Raw genomic sequence first — 18519 nt, 5'->3', positions numbered from 1 at the left:
CCGAGACACAAGTGTGGCATTATGTTGCATGCGGAGTTATTTATGGGAATCGATACAGTCGCCAACTCCCCCTGAACTTTTTTGTTGTCATTGATATTTATAGATTAGCCGAGGAGGCATGTCCTTCGCAGCCCGGCGTCGGAAGCCCCGGGACCGGATTGAGTCCGCGTTTTTGGATCACTGGATCGGACCGGACCAAGAACTTGAGCCTTCTGCCTTTGGAAGTCTGGCAGAATGGTAGTACTTTTGCGTCGAAGAAGTTCCCGGTAGGAACGGTGCCAATACTATAAAAAGGAACCACACACCGTTCCCGGAGTGTATCCGCCCATCGACCTGCCCGACGACCGTCCATCGGCTTCAGTAGAGCACTTAATTGCTCATCGCTAGATTGGTCCTATTCATTATCGTGTGCTGGCTGGCACTGGATGCTGGACTCGACGAATCCGAAGGAGTCCCTCTAGGGCGGAATTAGTTCCATTTGAAAGTATAATCAAAGACTGAATGGCCTTCATCGGCCCGACGTGGGCCGGGACGGCGAAGAAAAAAAAGCAGAGAAGAAAACGAATCAGGAAATGAGCGGAAATTATCCTATCCGGTAACGGCGGACAAACCAAAATCGGTTATAAATATTAATTCATTTCCGTTGCTAAACGGCGCCCGCTTCCGATTCCCGGCGCACGATATTGGCTAATATGATTTGTGCCAAATTTATGTGCCTCCACGGACACACGGTCGGTGGCGCCACCGACGGACAGCATCCATTTCCGGTTCGGCCGCCAGTCACGCCAAGCACGCCGTTTTTATGTCCTGGCAATTAGGCCGGTGGACCGGGAGTGAAACTAATCGAACTTGATTTACCAACTTTTCCCCCGACCTCGGTGGCGGCGGCAGTGGCATGGAAATGAATGGGAAATGAACTGCAAAGCGTTTGATTGTTGATTTTATCATAATTACCACCAGTTGTTGTGGTGCTTTGGTTGCGCTTGCGTTGTTTTAGTGCCTTCGCGGTGGCCCAGCACATTAATTCATTGCTCTTGCCATAGGACACGCGCAGGCAATCGGAAAGCAGATATGTTCATCCACTTTGTTGCTGAATTTATGCCTCCCAAACAAAATTTAAGTTTAAATGATAGTAAAAACAAAACAAACAGGTGAAGCAACAGTAAGAGAACAAGTAAATTTGATAACTTTAAGCAAACAAACAAAAGAACTCAAAGAGATAGCAATACTGCGAGAATTCAAGGCTAAAGAAATCTAATTCAAGTCTGAAAGACGAAAATGTTGTATTAAATAACGATACGAATATTTTTGTTACGTACTACTAAATTCAACGTAAACTTCTTTTGATCCCATCATTCGATTGGTTGTGCCCTCGGCCATATTTCCTGAAGGCTCTCCAAGGATCTTCGGACCTACAAAATGTTAAATGTTAGAATTTAAGACAAATTGATTATTAAGCAAAACCTTCTAAACAAAACAAAACATAGATAAAAGAGACCAACTTATCACTCAATTATGTTGATGAAACATCTCACTGAATCATTTTGCAATTGTTGATACTTATTATGCGTATGATAAAAGTGGACAACTAAACTACAAAATAATACATTCATGTATGACAATAACAAAAAATGCAACTTTACTGTGGCCCTTTATTACGGCACTTAACCAACTGCAACGCACTGCCACGAGCCGAAACAGTTTACCGATTTGTAAGAAACAGTTGACCCGTGCCAGCGAACAATTAACGTAATTGAAAAGACATCCTTTTTCCGGTTCCACAAGATACAGCATCCTCCTGTCGGGAGTGGTGAGAAGTGCAGGCTTGCCCTTTTGCATCAGGCACACGGCCTCGACTGAAACGAGACCCAGTGAAGGGCGGCCCCAGGTTCATCAAATCACTTCGCCAATCCTACCAAAACCACGTGCCAGCCCAGACCAGGCCCAGGCCAGGCCAGGCCAAGTGTTTGTGGTGTGCCTGAATAATGTACGAGTATTTACGCAAATCGTTCTTGTGTAAATAATTGTCATTAAATATTTGATTTCCCAGCATTGTTCGCAACAACGGCCTGCGGTGGCCACAGGGCGTAGGGCGAAAGTTTTTAACCCTTTTCGCACTCCAAACGAAGAGAGCCATCCTCACCGTCATCGACGGGGCTACCAGTTTTCAGCAATCAGGCAACGATAAACAAACTCTCTCTCTCGGGGCGCACATTCGGTGGAAAACCTTCGCTCATTTGGCCCAATGCGTAATGCGCATCGTTCGGCCCTAAACAGGACTCGGTTCAGTACATTCTGGGCCACCGGATTTGTTTAATTATCATCTGCGATCCGATTGATTCTCTTAGCGAAATTGAAAACTGGCTCGTGCACTACTAACTTTGTGGCTCGCTGCGGGCTGGCAAGTGAACAAACAATTTAGACCAACCGTTACCGGAGGGTCCAACTGTAATCTGGCCCGAGAGAAGGAGATTTGACTTCTTGAGCCGGGCCGGGCAAATCGTTAGCATATGATTGCCAATTAACATACTTTTCAGTAATTGTTTGTTCACCCAACGCAGCTTGATTATGCAGTTAGGCCACGGATATTGGCTGTTCGATGCGAGCGCTGCATCATTGGAGATTAATTAAGAGAACGAGTTAGCTTGGAAAAGTTGAACCAAACTTTTCCATATGCTTTATATCAGCGTTACGAGCGATGTCATGTGGCTGGCCGCACGAACGTGAGTCACCAGCCGAAGGTTATTGCACGCCGCAACGCCTTTGTCGGCTCGTGGCGGAGTTCACAGCTGTTCCTGCGGCTAGATCCTGGCGTTAACTAGCGTTAAAAAAATCGAAACGTTTGCATATTTCCACCCAAACGTGAGTGACGGACGCAGCGACACCTCGATACGCGACACTTTGGGGATTCGTATTGCAAATTGAATACACCCGTGGTCACACAGATGGAGCCTCGACCGCAATGGTACCGACATGGACTTTCCAGGCTTTTCAAAATTCGCAAAACAATCGAAATTCTACTCCCGGGGACTTTCCTGCTAAACGTTACGCGGATGCCGTGACGGGGTTGGATTTTAAGCTTTCGAAGTTGAATTAGAAGTTCTAGGAAGTTGGCTTTCTGGTATAGAAAATGTGAAAAATAATTAACAGTCGTTTGTGAGTTTAGGAACACAACGCAAACTGCAAGTTTTAAAATTTTTCCACAAAATTCTATAACAATTCGTCTTCGACATTCGAAAAGCTCGACTTCGAATTGAATTAAATCTTGTTACTCTTTTGAGCTGTCAAATTTTTCGTTCGTTCATCAAAGTGACCATCGACTTATACGAACAAGTTGAACTTTAATTATTTCGCCCATTACGTGGAGCCCTTAAAACTGGACGGTCATTTACCTTTACGGTGGTTTAACGTTGGGTGGCGCTGACCAGTCACGGGCCGGAACCTTCGTCGGGGCCGTTACTGTTACTAACTGGCGGCGGTTTTCGTAGTTCCCGTTGGTAACGTGCCTTGCGTCAGACACCGTGCCGTCGTCGTCCTCGGTGATAGTCAAAAATTGAAGCTAAACTAAACCACCAGCAAGCAGGCCGACAAATTGGGAATCGGTCACGGCGTTCGCTGCCATTAACCTGGCGCACGGGCGCGTGTGTGGCGTGTTAGGTGAAAAGTGCTGCCGTCTGGAAATTTAACACGCCGAACCGGCTTCGAACGGGTCGGTTGGCTAGCCAATGGCCAAGCATGAAAAATCTCCTCGGCCACTGGAGGTATCATAAAACGGCGAACAATTTGTGCACTCAGAGTTTATGCGGCGAAAGCTGGTGGAGTGACATTTTATGCCTGAGTCAGAGGTCACCACTTTATGTCCGGGTTTCAGCGCGGAGCGGTCAGCTGATCAGAAGCATTTGAACGGTGATGGTCAATGTTTCAACCGAATCCATGGCTTTTCAAAACTCGTCAGGTAAGGTATGTCCAAAATACAACTAAAATATTATGATTTTATTGTAATTCACATAGTTAATTTTGCAAAATAAGAATTCTTGTAATATCACATGTTTTAATTGTCGGTAAGCCAAAAACGATCGTCGTATTGTAAAATTTTTTGCTTCCAATTATCCAGCTGGTATAAAATCTGGATCACTCAGGGAATATGGATCAGAAATTCGTTTAACTCCTGCCATATGTCCGACAGGATTTTAAACTCCATCGTCAGGATTCATCGCAAAGGAAGGCAAGTTTTCCATCATATCTTCGCGGTGCAGGGTTAAATCAGTTCCGTCAACCTTCCTCCGTCAACTAAGTATACTTCACTTTCCAAAACCATCGCCAATTTCGGTCCAAATCGTCGTGCAATTCACCGTTCAGCAGCGGACAATTTTCGATCTTCAAAAACCCAGGTGGTGACGGAACCATCGCCCGGAACCCGATTGGTTTCATTCGCCCGTTTCGGGACATGTTCGGTCGGTTGTCAATTTATTTTCCGCCTAATTTGACCGCCCGGGTTTTTCGTGCCCTGTCCCCGGGTGCCGAGCCGGACGCATAACTCGCCCGGCGAGACATTCCAACGTGTATGAGACAAAACAGCAAAAAAAAGTGATGCAAATTGGAACTCTCACGCGCGGGAAAGGGGTTCCGGAAAAGCGGAAACCCGAACTGGCGAAAATTGAAGACAATCTGAAGACGATCAACCCTTCGCACCCTTCGCAAGGTGGCCGTCTCCGGTGGCTTGTACATAGTTTTGCGTAACCCGCATCGAGCGCAGGACACATACACGGGGAGACATTTCCCGCAGCATCCCACGGGGATTCGAACCGATAAACCGAGGGCCGAAGAACAAATTGTGTGCCAGGCCTTGGGCCAGGGTCTCCCCTGGGGACCATCATCTCGCGGTGCCGTGCGCGATATCGAGCATCGAAGCATAAAATTGTGGCCCGCGCGATTGTTAGCGTCGGGGGCACGTACCGCGAATCACGCCCGGAACGCGGACTTTTCCGCGCGCTCGCGTCTTCACGGATGATGATGTTTGGCAAAATGGTTGGTCCTTGCTGTGGCGCCCTCCGCCGAAGTGGCCATCCCGACACTACAAGCTTGCACGACCCGGAGAAAATGTTGCTGCTTTCCGAAACGCCACAGCGCCAATCAGCGCCAAATCGCACCCTGTTAACGATTGATTGCGTTTTTATCGGGAACCGTTCGTTTCGATCGCCGCAGGACCGGGACTGTCACGGACTGCACTTTCTGCACGTCGCGTGAACCATTATCGTGGTGGTTTCGTCGCCGGCGCCAGATGATGGCTGGGCAAACAAATATCTATGGCGTATGGTATATCTTCCCCCGGGCGCTTTATTAACAATGTATCCACAAAACCGGCCCGGACCGGCTGCTCGGGAGAAGATATATTATCAAAGTCCGCGCACCGCTCATCTGTGTGGTTTCCCCTTTTTAACCGATATTTTATTATGTTTACGGTCCGGTCCGGTGGCCACCGGTCATCGCTGAGATTTAATCACATTCCTCGTTTGGTGTTTTTTTTCTTATGTGGGAAAATTTATGCACATTAGCGCGCGCGCCTCGGGAAGGACACCCCTCCCCCGGGATGGGTGCTATTTTCCCTCCCGACTGACCGACCGACCCGAGCAAGTGCTTTCGGATGCCCGAAATGTCACGTTTTACTCATTAGAAGCCCCGGCAAACACCGAACCACCGAACGGAAGGCGGATAAACGGAAGTTTGTGTACGCTGGGTATAATGGGCACCGGGAGTGGACCTGGCCGGAACCAAACAAACAGTCATAAATAGAAATGCTCGAACCGGCTGACCGGCTAAATTTACTGACCATCGAACGGAACCGGATTAGATTTCTTAAGACTCCTTTCGGGGCCCTCTCACGACACGGGACATCGTCTTGGGCAAATTTCATTAAAATTTTAAACGGCTTTGAGCCGGCTTTACACCGATAAAAGTATCCTCCCGTTCCTCCCTTCGAACGGGATCCGGGACGGAATCCTAAGGCGTGCCAATACAATTTCATGCCCGCCGACCAACCCGAGCGCCGTCGAGCGGAAATGCTTTTGAATTTAAATTCAAATCTATTTATTATCACAGTCAATATCGTCCGCTCTGGGAAAGGGGTTCCGCAGGCAGACCGGCATAACGAGGTCAAGGAAGGCCCGCCTGACGGCGGACACTTTCGACAGGATACATCTGTATCAACAGAACGTATCATAAATTTGGCAACTGCTTTCCCGTCATCGTGGGCCCGTCGGTATCGGTCTGTCTTTTCGGAAGACACACTCCTTGGTGCTATCTAAATCAACTCCATTGGAAATTCCACGCACGGGACTCCGTGTCAGTGAAGCTGGGCTGTGAAAAGTTCAATATTTTTTATTTTCCAAATTTCACGCTACATTCGCCGACACGGCGCGCCCCGAGGGGATCCTGGCCCTTCTTTTTACAAAGCAGGGTTATCCAGAAAGATTTCCTCAGGATGTTTCTCGCAGATCGTGCTTTTCTTTGGGCTCACAGGATATTCTCAGGATGAGAAAGTGGACCTTTCGGGCCAGTAAGTCGAGTGTGATTTACGTATCGACATAATGGCCAACATTTGAATCCAACGCTCCTTTCGGTTTGTTCTACCGCAGTTCTGGCTTGTCTGTCAATCGGAATGACACCACATCGGTACTTGGTTCCCTCGGCTGCAGGGCAAATAGTGATTCTGTTGATGAAACGTTAAGGATTGATACTTAAAAATATAACCCAAAACATCTGAGCATAGGCAGGACTCCGATTGGTAAGGACATAAGGACTCCGATTGGTTTCCTCGCTTTTTTGATTAATTTCCCAAACTCAATCGCAACAAATAAAAGGACAATTTTACGACGAGTTTTCCTTCCAGTTCAAATCAAATGATGGAACTCACGACGGAAAGCTTCCAAAAAAACGCGGGAGCGGATTATACACAACAACAACAACAACGACAACGACAGCAGGGAACGTTTAGGGGCCAACATATTGGTTTCTCATAAATCTTCCTTGATAAACCCCCCGCACCGGCGGTGACCAAATCCACTGCCATGCTGCTCTCGTGCGCATCGAAGGCCGCCCATATGTCCGGCCGTCTCCCGATGCGACCGCCAGGATCGTGTCCTTTCACACAGGACGGCCGGTCGAGCACAATCTTTGAAGATTCTATTAGTGCTCGTTATCTTCGGTCCTTCGGGGTTTTTTTTGCCATTATCATAATATTTAACCTTTGTCCAGGCTGAGGTTGATGCTTTGCGGTGCGTAGAACGACACCGATTCCCGTTCTTTCTTTCAAGATTCACTCATAAGACGCCGAAGCGGTGGTGCAGAAAATAGCTGCACATAATATCATCGCACATCGTTGGTCGGTTTGAGCGTGGCAAATTTCTTATAGTCTTTTATTATTTATTGGCACTCCTACGCGCTAGGCTGCTCCCTGCTCCCTGCAGTCCAAGAGCCAAGGAGACCAACCAACGACAAAAAACGGTGGTTCCATAAAAAACAGAACGCCAGAAACATTTAATATGCCCGTTCCCGAAACGGCGAACATGTGGCGAGATCTGGACCGTGTTCCCTATCCAGGGACGGGAAAAATCAGGACATCGCGATGTCCAGTGTCCCAAACACCACCACCGGCAGCGGCCACCGCCGGTTATCGAAATCAAATCCCGACAGCAGACCGCGCGGTTGACCATTTTTATTTATTGTTTTCTCCACAATTTGTTTCGCCCTGTTTCGGGCTCCCTAAGTCCGGCTGGCCTCCTACCGAAAGGTTTTCTTTTTTATATTCACTCCTCCCGGCCAAGCGACCGGGACCAATAAACGATTCCGATGGCGAGTTGCGGTTGCCAACAACCCAGCAATCCCGGGGGCCCTTTATGGGCCAGAGCAAATCGTCCGGTCAACAGTCAGCCAGCCAGCCGCACGAGTGGCCAATATTATTGTTTTATGTGTTCCATATGCAAATTACGGATTTCGCATGTCCACACCTTTCTGGGAGTTGACCCTCGGGAAGCCGGGGGCTGCAACAATGTGACTCCCTTGGGCTGGATTACACGGGGTTTTCATCGGCTCACTGTAATCCGCTCTGATCCAACCGCAGTGTGGAATCTTCCGATTCAAAGGTCATCGTTCGAAAGGACTCGTTCCAAAGCACCCGAAGTTTTGGACCCTTATGTTCGGCATACTTTAAAAGTTAGTGACTTACAGAGAACTACATTAATTAATAAAAGACTTCTTGTGAATCTTCAGTCCGTAGCGGCGCATCTTATGTTCCGAGGGAACACGGTGAGTTAAAGTGCCTGTTGGTCGCCCCAAAATTGGGGGTCAGTCGTGCACGGGTTGAACGACTTCTGGCCCCGTACACATGGCACCGTGAAAAGTGCTGGTGCATCAAAATCGCAAAACTGACCACAAAACAATACGCCAGCCCACGAGACCTATGCGAGCCCTACAAACACACCCCTTATTAGCAGCACTGCATTTGGTGGCCCACCGACAACCGTCCACAGTTCATTGGCCCGCCACCGACACCGACGTGTATCGATTACCGACCAGCTAGCCCACCTAGGCCACGGTGGTGCCAGCTCAGCATATTTTTACACTGAAAACTGCACAGACCGTGGCCAACCGGCACCGGGACGACTGGCGAAGAAAAAACCCATGGCGATTCTGGGCCAATTCTGGGCTCCCGTCGTCGCTTTTGGGCAGCGGCTAATTAAACCCACCGGAACCTTGAGTGGCCATCCGGTGGCAGGATTTGGCACCAAATCGAATCGGAAAATCGCTTCGGAGGATCGTAAAAAAAGGCACCAACCGAGAGTAATAATCAAGGCCCTTTTGGGCCAGCAACGTGGACGTGTGAACATTGTTTGGTGCCCTGGGCTAGCGGGCGGACCCTCTTCGGGCGCGACAATCCCACGCGCCAGGGGGAGCGCCTTCGTCATCATCATCATCAGCATTCGTCCTTACGTGTACTGACGACACTTCTTTATATGAGCCAAACGTGACTTTTATGAATTTAATTTTCCAGCCCCCAGCCGCCCTGGCCGTATTCCGGTGTCACTGTCACCATCTGGCAGCATCCGGATCGTTCGTGCGGACTCGAGAGCGGCGGAAAAACAATCCTTGGGAGAGTAGCTCAAGTGGCGGTTGTTTCGGTGGCATGAAGCGAAAAATTAGGACCACTTCGGGACAGGTTTGTTACTGGGGATTTCGGATTCGTTTTTACATGATCCAGTACTTGGAAGGAAGCAATCGGGCAATCAGTAAGCTGCAACAGTTTGACAGCGATATCCTGAAAGATGCTTCTGTGATATTCTTGATTAGGCTTTAGCGTAACCAATTTGAAGAAACTAATGAAGTAAATGGTATTTATTTCACGATATAATCAATTTATAAAACAATTCTTCTGAAGCCTCCACAAATGTCATGTTAAAAGTAATAGAATAATCAATACGTTCATTCATTGTTAATTGGTGAGAAACCTACGTTAAACTAGGCTTCTCTAGAATCTTGTTGAATGTAGAACCCAATCTGTTCAGAAGTTTTTTCAGTCTATATGAGACACACAGCCATACAGGCAGACAGATAAAATGAGTTTCCTTTTTTACCGATACACAGAGGGGAGGCGGAATCGCCGGACATTGGAAGGACGAACGTATTTATTAAAGCGCTCCTCTCTCGCTTTCTGTGGCGAAGCGTAAACAGTTTTATCGTCGTCCCAGACTGATAGTAAATGCCATCCCGGGGCCCATATTGATCAGTCGCAGTCTTCTTCAGTTGATTGCCGTAATGAGCCCAACGAGCGCGCCAGGGACTCGTTTCCCTTTATTTTTTACCGCACAGGGGACCGGCTCGAGGACAGGACATCTTCATTCGCTCGAACGTTTTTTGTTTGCCCTTCTCAAGACGCTCCCCTACATCCGTTCGGCTCGGCTCGCTTGGGTTCAACCCCTGACTCGTCCCGTCCCGCCCCCGGACAAGGACAATCGCGGAATCGGCGTGCTCTTCTGATCTCTGAGACGCTGGAAGGTCAGAGCGGAAAAGGAAAGAATGTTCCAAACAGCAACGGCCAACAACCGGCTATCAACCAATAAAAAGTGATTTTACCAAATTGGATGCCGGACGGTTCCCGCTCGTGGATCCGATCTCGTAGGGGAAAGCGAAACGGTGTCACTATCGATGATTCGATGATACTCGAGGCTGCTGCCCCGTCCGGATGTTGAAGGCACGTTACACTCGTTTAAAACACCGGCAGCGGTGGCTGTCGTGGCCAGTGTGGCCCTTTTGAGGATTCGGTAGGCCCAGGTTTTGAGATGATCCTTCGGGAGTTGGAATTGCTTTCTAAATCCAGTCCATTCAGAACGGAGCGAAACGAGGAACCGGGGACCGGCCAGTTCCAGGATTTTTATGTTCCGAGCGCGTGAACATGGCCAGTCCTGATCGAACGTACCTTACCATCGATGGTCAGTGTACGAATCGGAACCCATGTGGGCTGTATATCTTGAAATGTTTGGGAATTCTTTATAGAAAATGTGTGAGTTTTTATCTTCAACATGTAAGAAAGTAATATGAAAAAGCAAATTAATGGAAAGCAAAATCTGTACAAAATATAGCCCAATTCAATCAGATCAGCTAATATTGTCTGGCCCATTGTTTTTTTTGTCCTATAAAATCGTTACCCTTACCCAACACTCACCGTAGACAGTGCTCCCGCTTGAAGGTTAATTTAAAAACAAAACCGCCCAGTCGTTGGGCAAAACACGGGAGAAAAGATTCAAACACAAACAGTCCCACTTTCGCGATCGTGATTCTCTAATCTAATCCACAATCGTCATTAACGGTGCATCTAATCAGCCTGATTCGATGAACTCACCGGACGTGCAACAAAGTTGCATCCGATTGTTGCCAGTTGCAGTTTATTGGCATCGCCACTGCCGGTGATAGGGTCGGCCGTAACGGACCCTGGGCCGAGTGTGTGCATCTTATTACGAAATACCAATGCAGCGCGGTTCACGATGTCGTTCCTTTTTCCGGTGCCAATTCCGGTGGGCTGTCGGCCACAAGGAGGGGAAAAGTAAACCAAAAACGTTGGCGTTTGCCTTTTTTATGTTACAAAAAACACAAACGAGCCGCCTGTCACGGAAGGATGTCACCCGTTTGATGGTCGTGAAATCGTCCGATCGTTCGATTTTTAATGGCAACGACTGATAATAAAATTGGACCGATGTTTGATTAAAAAGTGTGTAGCCCAATAAAACGCGTCCAGTCGCGTCCAGCAACATCCGAGACCGGTTCGGGTGGCTTACGTTTATTTATTGTTTTCCCCGGGCGGGGAAACGTTTCGATGAACTACAAGAAAAGTATTTATGCTCTACTGGTCCGGTACTCTAGTTCCTGCCTGGGACGTGTATTCAATCAGCAAGACAAGAGATAATAATTTCGATTCAATGTGAATCACCAGCAACTGGGAAGATTATGACTGCCGGTCAATCATTTCCCTGCGAGCGAGACAAGTGTATTCGGATGTCGAACAACGGTTCCGGTTGGCTTACAACAACAAGTTGCTCCCCTCACACACGGGTTGCCAGATGTAGACCCGTGCATATCTTTGCCGGTCGAAAAGGGGTGCGAAGCGGACACCGCAGAGATCAGGATCATTATCCTGGTCACGTTTTTCGGTACATCGTTACCAGCAGTGTCAGTGTCGGGGCCAGTGTCGACGGCTTTAGGTGTGGGCCTATCTGATGAACAGAGCAGACACCCCATCCGGTGTGGCTCCCTTTTTCTCATAAGTGTGTGAAATCGACCCATTTAGCCGTGTCCAGCCAAAGTCCGAGTCCGGGTCGAGAGCGTCACCCGTCTGGATTTTATTCGCCGATGCTGCTCTCTATTTTATTTTACAACCTTCCGGTGTGTTGTCTGAACCTTATCTCCTCCGTGCCGAGAATGGACGGTCGGTATCTTGGGCGGTAATTCGGTTTCTGCGTGTTTCCGGCACCCAAACCCAGTGTCCGGCCCTGATGGTGCTAATCTGAAGCGAACTGCGTACAGGAGATTCCGTTTCCGCGTGACGCATTTTTTGTGGCCTTTTCGGTTTGGTAACCCACCGCCCGGAGATTCTGTAGCCGGAGTTATTTACTTTCGCTTGGGAGTAACAGGAAGAATCCACTTGAGAATGAGCTCAGGTCTTTAAAAAATCCAATCCGGAAGATATCTTGTGATTTCAACACTCGCGTGCATCGAAATAAATCATGCTCGTGTTTATGGCCTTTGTCTTAGACACTGTTTACACTTCTGGTGTTCGGATCTCTACGCGCGTAGACCCCCTTCGGAGTTGGTTCGAATTAAAACTGTCACCACGCGAGTTGGTCCGCGAGTTATTAAACAACACAAAAAATTGTACCTTCGAGCTCCACCGTAAACACAGACCCAGGCTGGGTCGTTCTGCTAATCGGCCATTCATTGGATTTGGGATTTATGAAACACTGGCCACGTCTAACGCGGAATAATTGCTCTGGCCGCTAACACTTATGATGGAAGTAAACAGAGCAAGTGCTGGCAGCGTGCCGGGAATGGGGCCCGTGTTCACGTCTCGGCCTTTCGTTTCTTCGGTTTTGTTTCGTAAACAAACGATTAGATAATTAAGCCACTGGCGTTCTCCCTCGGTCCTCGGACAGTTTTGGGTGGCAGATTGACACCAAGAACCTTTGCCGGTTAGGCTGCTACGATCGTTGCCGTGCGTAGCGATGTATCGTATCAAAACTAATGCTCGCTGCCCTTCGAAGCCAACGTCGACTATGTTACACAAGTTTAAAATTTTGTTCGTTGAAAGTTTGTTTACAGTGAATGTCGTTAATCCGATAAAATTCCAAAGAATGGTCGCTCCTTCCAAAACACGAATGGTTTGGAGTTTTTTCATGTAACGGTCGATCTTGAGCAACTCAATGGCAACGTTAAGAAATAACTGTGAACGAATAAAATCACCATTCCAAGAGAAGTCTTTAAGGCCACTTTCTGGGGTCGTCCAGTCGTTTGGAGTTTTCGCAACGATTGTCTTAAACCTAGGGACCGCCTATTTCTAAGCGACCCAACAGCCCAACAAAGCATTAAACGAATGGAGGCTCCTCGGCTGGCCGGGACCAGAATGTTTGCGCTTTTCTCCGAATCGGCTCGTGTTGATACGCGAAAAGAGTTATGTGTCAGATAAACACGGAGCCACCCAGGCGACGCATCCGGAAGGACCTCCGGACGGACGGCGACGATATGATGCCACCCGCGCCTCGTAACCCATCCAACGGGGCGGTCGGCTTAGCAAAACATATCCCCTGCCGGGGGTTCCGTTATGTTTTCGCTCACTTCTTCCTTTTCTCTGTTGGTCACTGCCGTCAAACAAACAAACTGAAGAGGAATTGTCCTGCTGCTTGTTGGACGCGGTTGCGGGTCACCGATCGATTTCAGCTGCATAATAACGTCCCGCCGGTCGTGTGTCGACCCACAGCATCGCCAGGATCGCGGGCGCAGACCCGCGGCGGCGGCAATGCTTGCTGCCCGTGTTGAAACGGCCCCCGGGGGTTTCCTTTTCTCGTTTTCCGCCAAATAAAATACCACTGCGGGAGGTTTTGTTTTAAATTTTGTTGTTATTTGTGTGTGTTTTTTTTTTCTTACTGTTTTTCTTTAACATCATTTAATGATAAATTGTCGTTATCCATTGGTTGTGTCTCGGTTTGTGGTTTCTGGTTGTTTACGTTTACGTACACTAGTGGTAGCTCAGGGCCCGTTCGCTGTGCGCTGTCGTGAAAGGGAACGACGCCTCGAGGTAACTGAGAGCAGAGATCACTGCTTAACAAGACACGCGATCCTTTAAATGCATTTCACCGCTCCGTGTCACTGATTTGAGCGGGTTGCGCCTTGCGTAAACTAAACCTGTTAATTTAAGCTTATTTTGTCGTTGTCTTTTCAGAAGAACATGATATCTGTTCCTGCGCTACCATGCTCTCTGGTTGTGGCCGATGCTTATGCTTAGCTCTCCTATCGGTATCAGTTATTGTTATTGCGTCCTACAATGCTTCTCGTATATGTACACTAAAACAAGCACCGTCTAACACGTGCTCTTCAGTGGTGGCCCGCTTGGCCATTCGCTACTAGTACTAGCTCCTCACACAAGGACCTCGGCAGCTCCTCAACTCAGTCGTATACCTTTGCTCTTCCTTGCTGAACCTGCTGAAAGTACACATTGTTTCGTGCGTCTCACTTAAATAGCGCTTAATACGAACCGAAGTCACTAAATACAATTTAACTGAAGTGAATAAAAAATAATCCATGAAATTGCCTTCCGTTTTGCCTATAACCACAAAAACTTGATCCTGATAAGCATACTTTCAGGGATTCAATTTAAACCCGACAACCCTTTAAAATTATAGTAACCATTTAAACTAACGAAACGAACGTAATTTTTAGTACTATAAGGCATTTTCTTTTAGCACTTTAGCTTGGGAACACTTTGTAGTAATAAGAGCCCGCTCACGAAGGCGACCTCTCTGATCGGTGCGAGCCTAGGAAGGGATTCGTGCGATTAACGAAACGGGCTACGTGCTAACTAAACAACTAAACGGCCAAACAAGGATGTCTAACTAACCAAGCAGGATAACTGTTTGCTATCGATCACCGCGCGTTCAACGCGTTCGCAGGATCAATCTTAATAACACTCCCCCCGCGTTCGAGACACCCCCCACGGGTGGGCGCAACAAAAACGATGCTGAGATCGGCCTGTTCTTAAGCTAGTGTCCTTGTAACGTCCATGCAGCAGCGCCCAGGTCCAGATGGAACTTGCATACCACAACGCGCCACCGTGGCGTGGCCCTAAACTTACATCACGTTATTTACAATCCCTCGAGCCGCTCGAGCCTGTTGATCACCTCGCACGCACCGTTATCCTGGCCCGCATTAACAACCGGCGTACCGTCCGACCCACGATGGCGTCTGGGCGCCACCGAGCGCCGTCTGGCGTCATACGTAATACTCCTGCGAGCTGACACTCTCCGCGATCAGCTGCTTCACGGAAGGAACTAGTCCGGAACTGGCCCCGCTACTGCCATTGGCCCCAGGCCCACTTCCTGCACCACCAGTTCCGCCGCCGCCACCATTGCATGATCCATTGTTGCCGTGGTGGCCACCACCCAGGTGCTCCTGTTGCTGCTGCTGATGATGGTGGTGGTGTTGTTGCTGGTGCTGTTGTCGCTGCTGCTGCTGTTGATACTGTGGATGCTGCTGTTGCTGCTGTTGGTGTGGTTGCTGTTGCTGGTGTGACTGCTGATGCTTCTGCTGTTGGCGAGATTGCTGTTGCTGTTGCTGCTGCTGATACTGCTGTGGATGCTGCTGCTGAAGCACGTTGCCCTGAGACTGCTCTCGCTGGTACATCTGCAGGGTCTGCATCAGCTCGTCCCGTTCCTGCTTGATCTTGACCAGCTCCAGCTTGATCTGTTGCATCTCGTGGTGCATGTGGCGATTCGTCAGCTCCAGGTCCTGCCTTTGCTGGAGCCGCTTCGACCGACAGTTCTGCGCATAGCCTCGGTTCTTCAGAGTGCGACGCTTCTGCTTCAACCGCACGACCTGATCCCGTGGGCAGCCGTGCAGGCGTTTGTTGAGTTCGCGGACCGACAACGTCATCAGCAACTCATCGTTGATGAGGTCCTCCGACGACAGACCGTTACCGGAGCCACCTCCGAGCCCATTGTAGCAGCTCCCACCGCCACTGCTGCTAGTTCCGTTCCGGGGCGATATCGTCGAGCTGGTCGAACTGACCGAGTGCGGTCGGTTCGGATGCAGCGAGTGGTGATGACCGTGATGGTGGTGGTGGTGGTGCGGGTGGTGCTGATGGTGGGAGGCCGCCGAGTGCATGTTCAGCGGCCCGAACTCAAGCTGGGCCGCCGTGATATGATGATGATGATGATGCCCAAAGCCACCGCCGACAGCACCGGCTCCTCCGGCTCCCCCATTCACACCAGCGCCTCCACCCACCCCACCACCAATGCCACCCACCACACCGGCACCGCCCATCAGCATGCCATTCTGCCCGGGCTGCCCACTGACGGCCAGCACACCGGCGTACTCCTTCCGGTCGATCCACTCCCCTTCCGGTCCGATGGCGCAGTGCAGGGGCCGCAGATCGAGCGGCTGCTCGCCACGCATCGTCTGCGGCAGGAACATCATCTCCTCGACCAGCCCGCTCTGTGAGCGGCTGGTCCCATAGTACGCCCCGGTTCCGTAGCCCGATCCGGTCGTACCACCGGTTCCGGTTCCACCGATGGTCCCAGGACCGCCAGCACCACCCACCACCACGGGACCGGCGGAGTTGGGTGATCCGATCACGGGCGGCGTTTCCGGTGGCGTCGACGGAACGCCACTGATCGGCGGATTGAACAGCATCGGCTGCCCGTGCGTTGGACCGCCGACGTGCGTGAACAGATCGCCGGCCGCGCCGGGCGAGCAGGCGTGAAGCTTGCGCTCCTCCAGATGCCAGCCGCCGCCCGGTCCGGCGCCCCCATTGCCGACCGCCTTGAGCCGGATCGGCACCAGGACACCGTTCTCGTCGACCGTGCTCCCGTTCCAGACGTTCTTCGAGCCGCCGAGCACCACCGTCGGGCTGGTGTCCTCGCGTTTCACGTTCGGGCCCCCCGTGTCGTGGTCCAGGTGCTCGAGCACGAACTCCTGGATGTAGTTGTCGCCAAAGCTGGGCTCGTCCAGATTCATCGCTCGTGCCAGCCGCTCCAGTGGTAGTTTCATAAAAGCAAAACGCGCCCGGGTTTCCCTACGCCACCGTCACACCCGCCGAGCCACGCGATGTCACTGCTGCGCACAGGCAGGAACCTCGGTGCGCCAGGGCGTCCACGGGGTCCCGTTAGCTCCCGGCACCACACGGAAGCACCACGATCTACTAGCCCCCTAGTAGATCCCACCCGGTGGGGCCACAAACAAACAACTCCTCGGGCGCTTTCTCTCTCGCGATCACCCGGGGCGGAAGGGGGCTCTGGGGTCCTCCGACTCGGACCACAGTACACACGCGCACACACAGCACACAGCACACAAGCGGAAACAATAACACTCGCGCGGGTGAAACTCGATTCGAGGAGAACCCGAAGGGGCTGGGGGGAAAAATGGCGCGCGGGTCCCGAAAGAAGTTTGGACCGACGGTCGATGGCGGAGCCTCCAGCTTACGTTGGATGTTTGTTTTTCTTTTCCGTTTCGTTCCACGGAACCGCTTTTCACCCACCGGCGGGGGGGGTTCAGTCGTTGTTTGGCTTGGCTCGGTCGGCAACTGTGTCAACCATCGCGGTTCAGGAAGAACTCGTCGTCGTCCACTTTTATGTCACAACTTTCGCCCACTTTCGCGAACCCCACCGCGCGATTCGCACCCGGCTCCGGGGTCTCGGTGTCACCAGTCTTTGAACTCGGTATTGGTATCGTGTCCTGCCACACCTGTGTGAAGGACCTTGCGAAGCGCACACCACGGATTACGTCAGAGTTGGGCCCGTCAAGCGCGTCGGCCCGTCGGCCAGAAGATGATGTTCACCCGTTCACGGTTCGGAAACAAATAGAGAGCGGACGTGCGCACCGCGCCGGAATTCGCTCTTGGCACTGGTGTGCGTTTGCCTCATCCTCGGGCACAGGCCACGGAGGACGCCAAACTCCGCCCACTGGCCAGCGGTGCCACGTGTGCGATGGTGCGGTGCGATGGTGTGCGAAACTTTGCACCCCTTTTGAGCCAACCAGGCGGCCGACCACCACCCACACACAGGCACAGATCCACGCGCCAATTCGGACGCCGCGATTTCCATTGCATTCCGCGCATGGGCAGTCGCGCGAATGCCATCACACGGAGTCCTTCCGGGAGCCGGGACCTGTTCGCGAGAAGGTGCAACCACTGATGGACAGAAAAATCAATTTCGCGCCATCATTTGGCCCGACCGAATAATGGTGACACACAAAACGCGATTCGCGGTCTTTAAGCGAAGATTATGATAAAATATGTTTCACCGTTTTTAAGCAGCTTAAGAGCCGCATTGGGCAGCCGACCGAAGGACTACAGTTCTTGGCTGGGTTACGCAACACTTTGCCACGGGTTTTTTACCGGCCGTTCTGTTGTGAGTTTGAAATAGTTTTACGCTGCGGAGAAGAACAACATTCAAAAATGAGACTTTGGGTTTTCCGATTTCAGCATCCACTTTTTGTTGGGATCCCCAGCATCTATTGGAAGCTCCGTTTCTTTTGCAAAGGTTATCGGCGGCCATAACAACGTCACCATGGACAGCAAAAAAAACAAGGAAATCGAAAGTGATTGTCCAGCCCTAGTCCTGCCGACCACCGCCCGAGCAACGAGAATGTCTCTCCTGTCGGCACAAAAACCGAGGCACATTCGCGTCACGTTTTGCGCCACGGTCCGGAACGGAACGTGGTTTTTGCATAGGGATATTCTATTCCCACCGCCGCCAGAGTGGGCCA

The 18519-nt window shown here is 50.5% G+C and overlaps 1 protein-coding gene across 1 annotated transcript; it reads right to left on the bottom strand.

Annotated features, from left to right (window-relative positions):
* Positions 1-15027: 15027 nt before the first annotated feature.
* LOC131210962 (filaggrin-2) lies at positions 15028-16803 on the bottom strand. Its single transcript, XM_058204296.1, has one exon. It carries the CDS (start codon positions 16801-16803, stop codon positions 15028-15030), a length of 1776 nt encoding a protein of 591 aa, XP_058060279.1.
* Between the last annotated feature and the right edge of the window lie 1716 nt (positions 16804-18519).

The sequence above is a fragment of the Anopheles bellator genome, chromosome 2, assembly GCF_943735745.2.
Source record: "Anopheles bellator chromosome 2, idAnoBellAS_SP24_06.2, whole genome shotgun sequence".
NCBI lineage: Eukaryota > Metazoa > Arthropoda > Insecta > Diptera > Culicidae > Anopheles > Anopheles bellator.
This window is presented reverse-complemented; position numbering and strand designations above follow the sequence as displayed.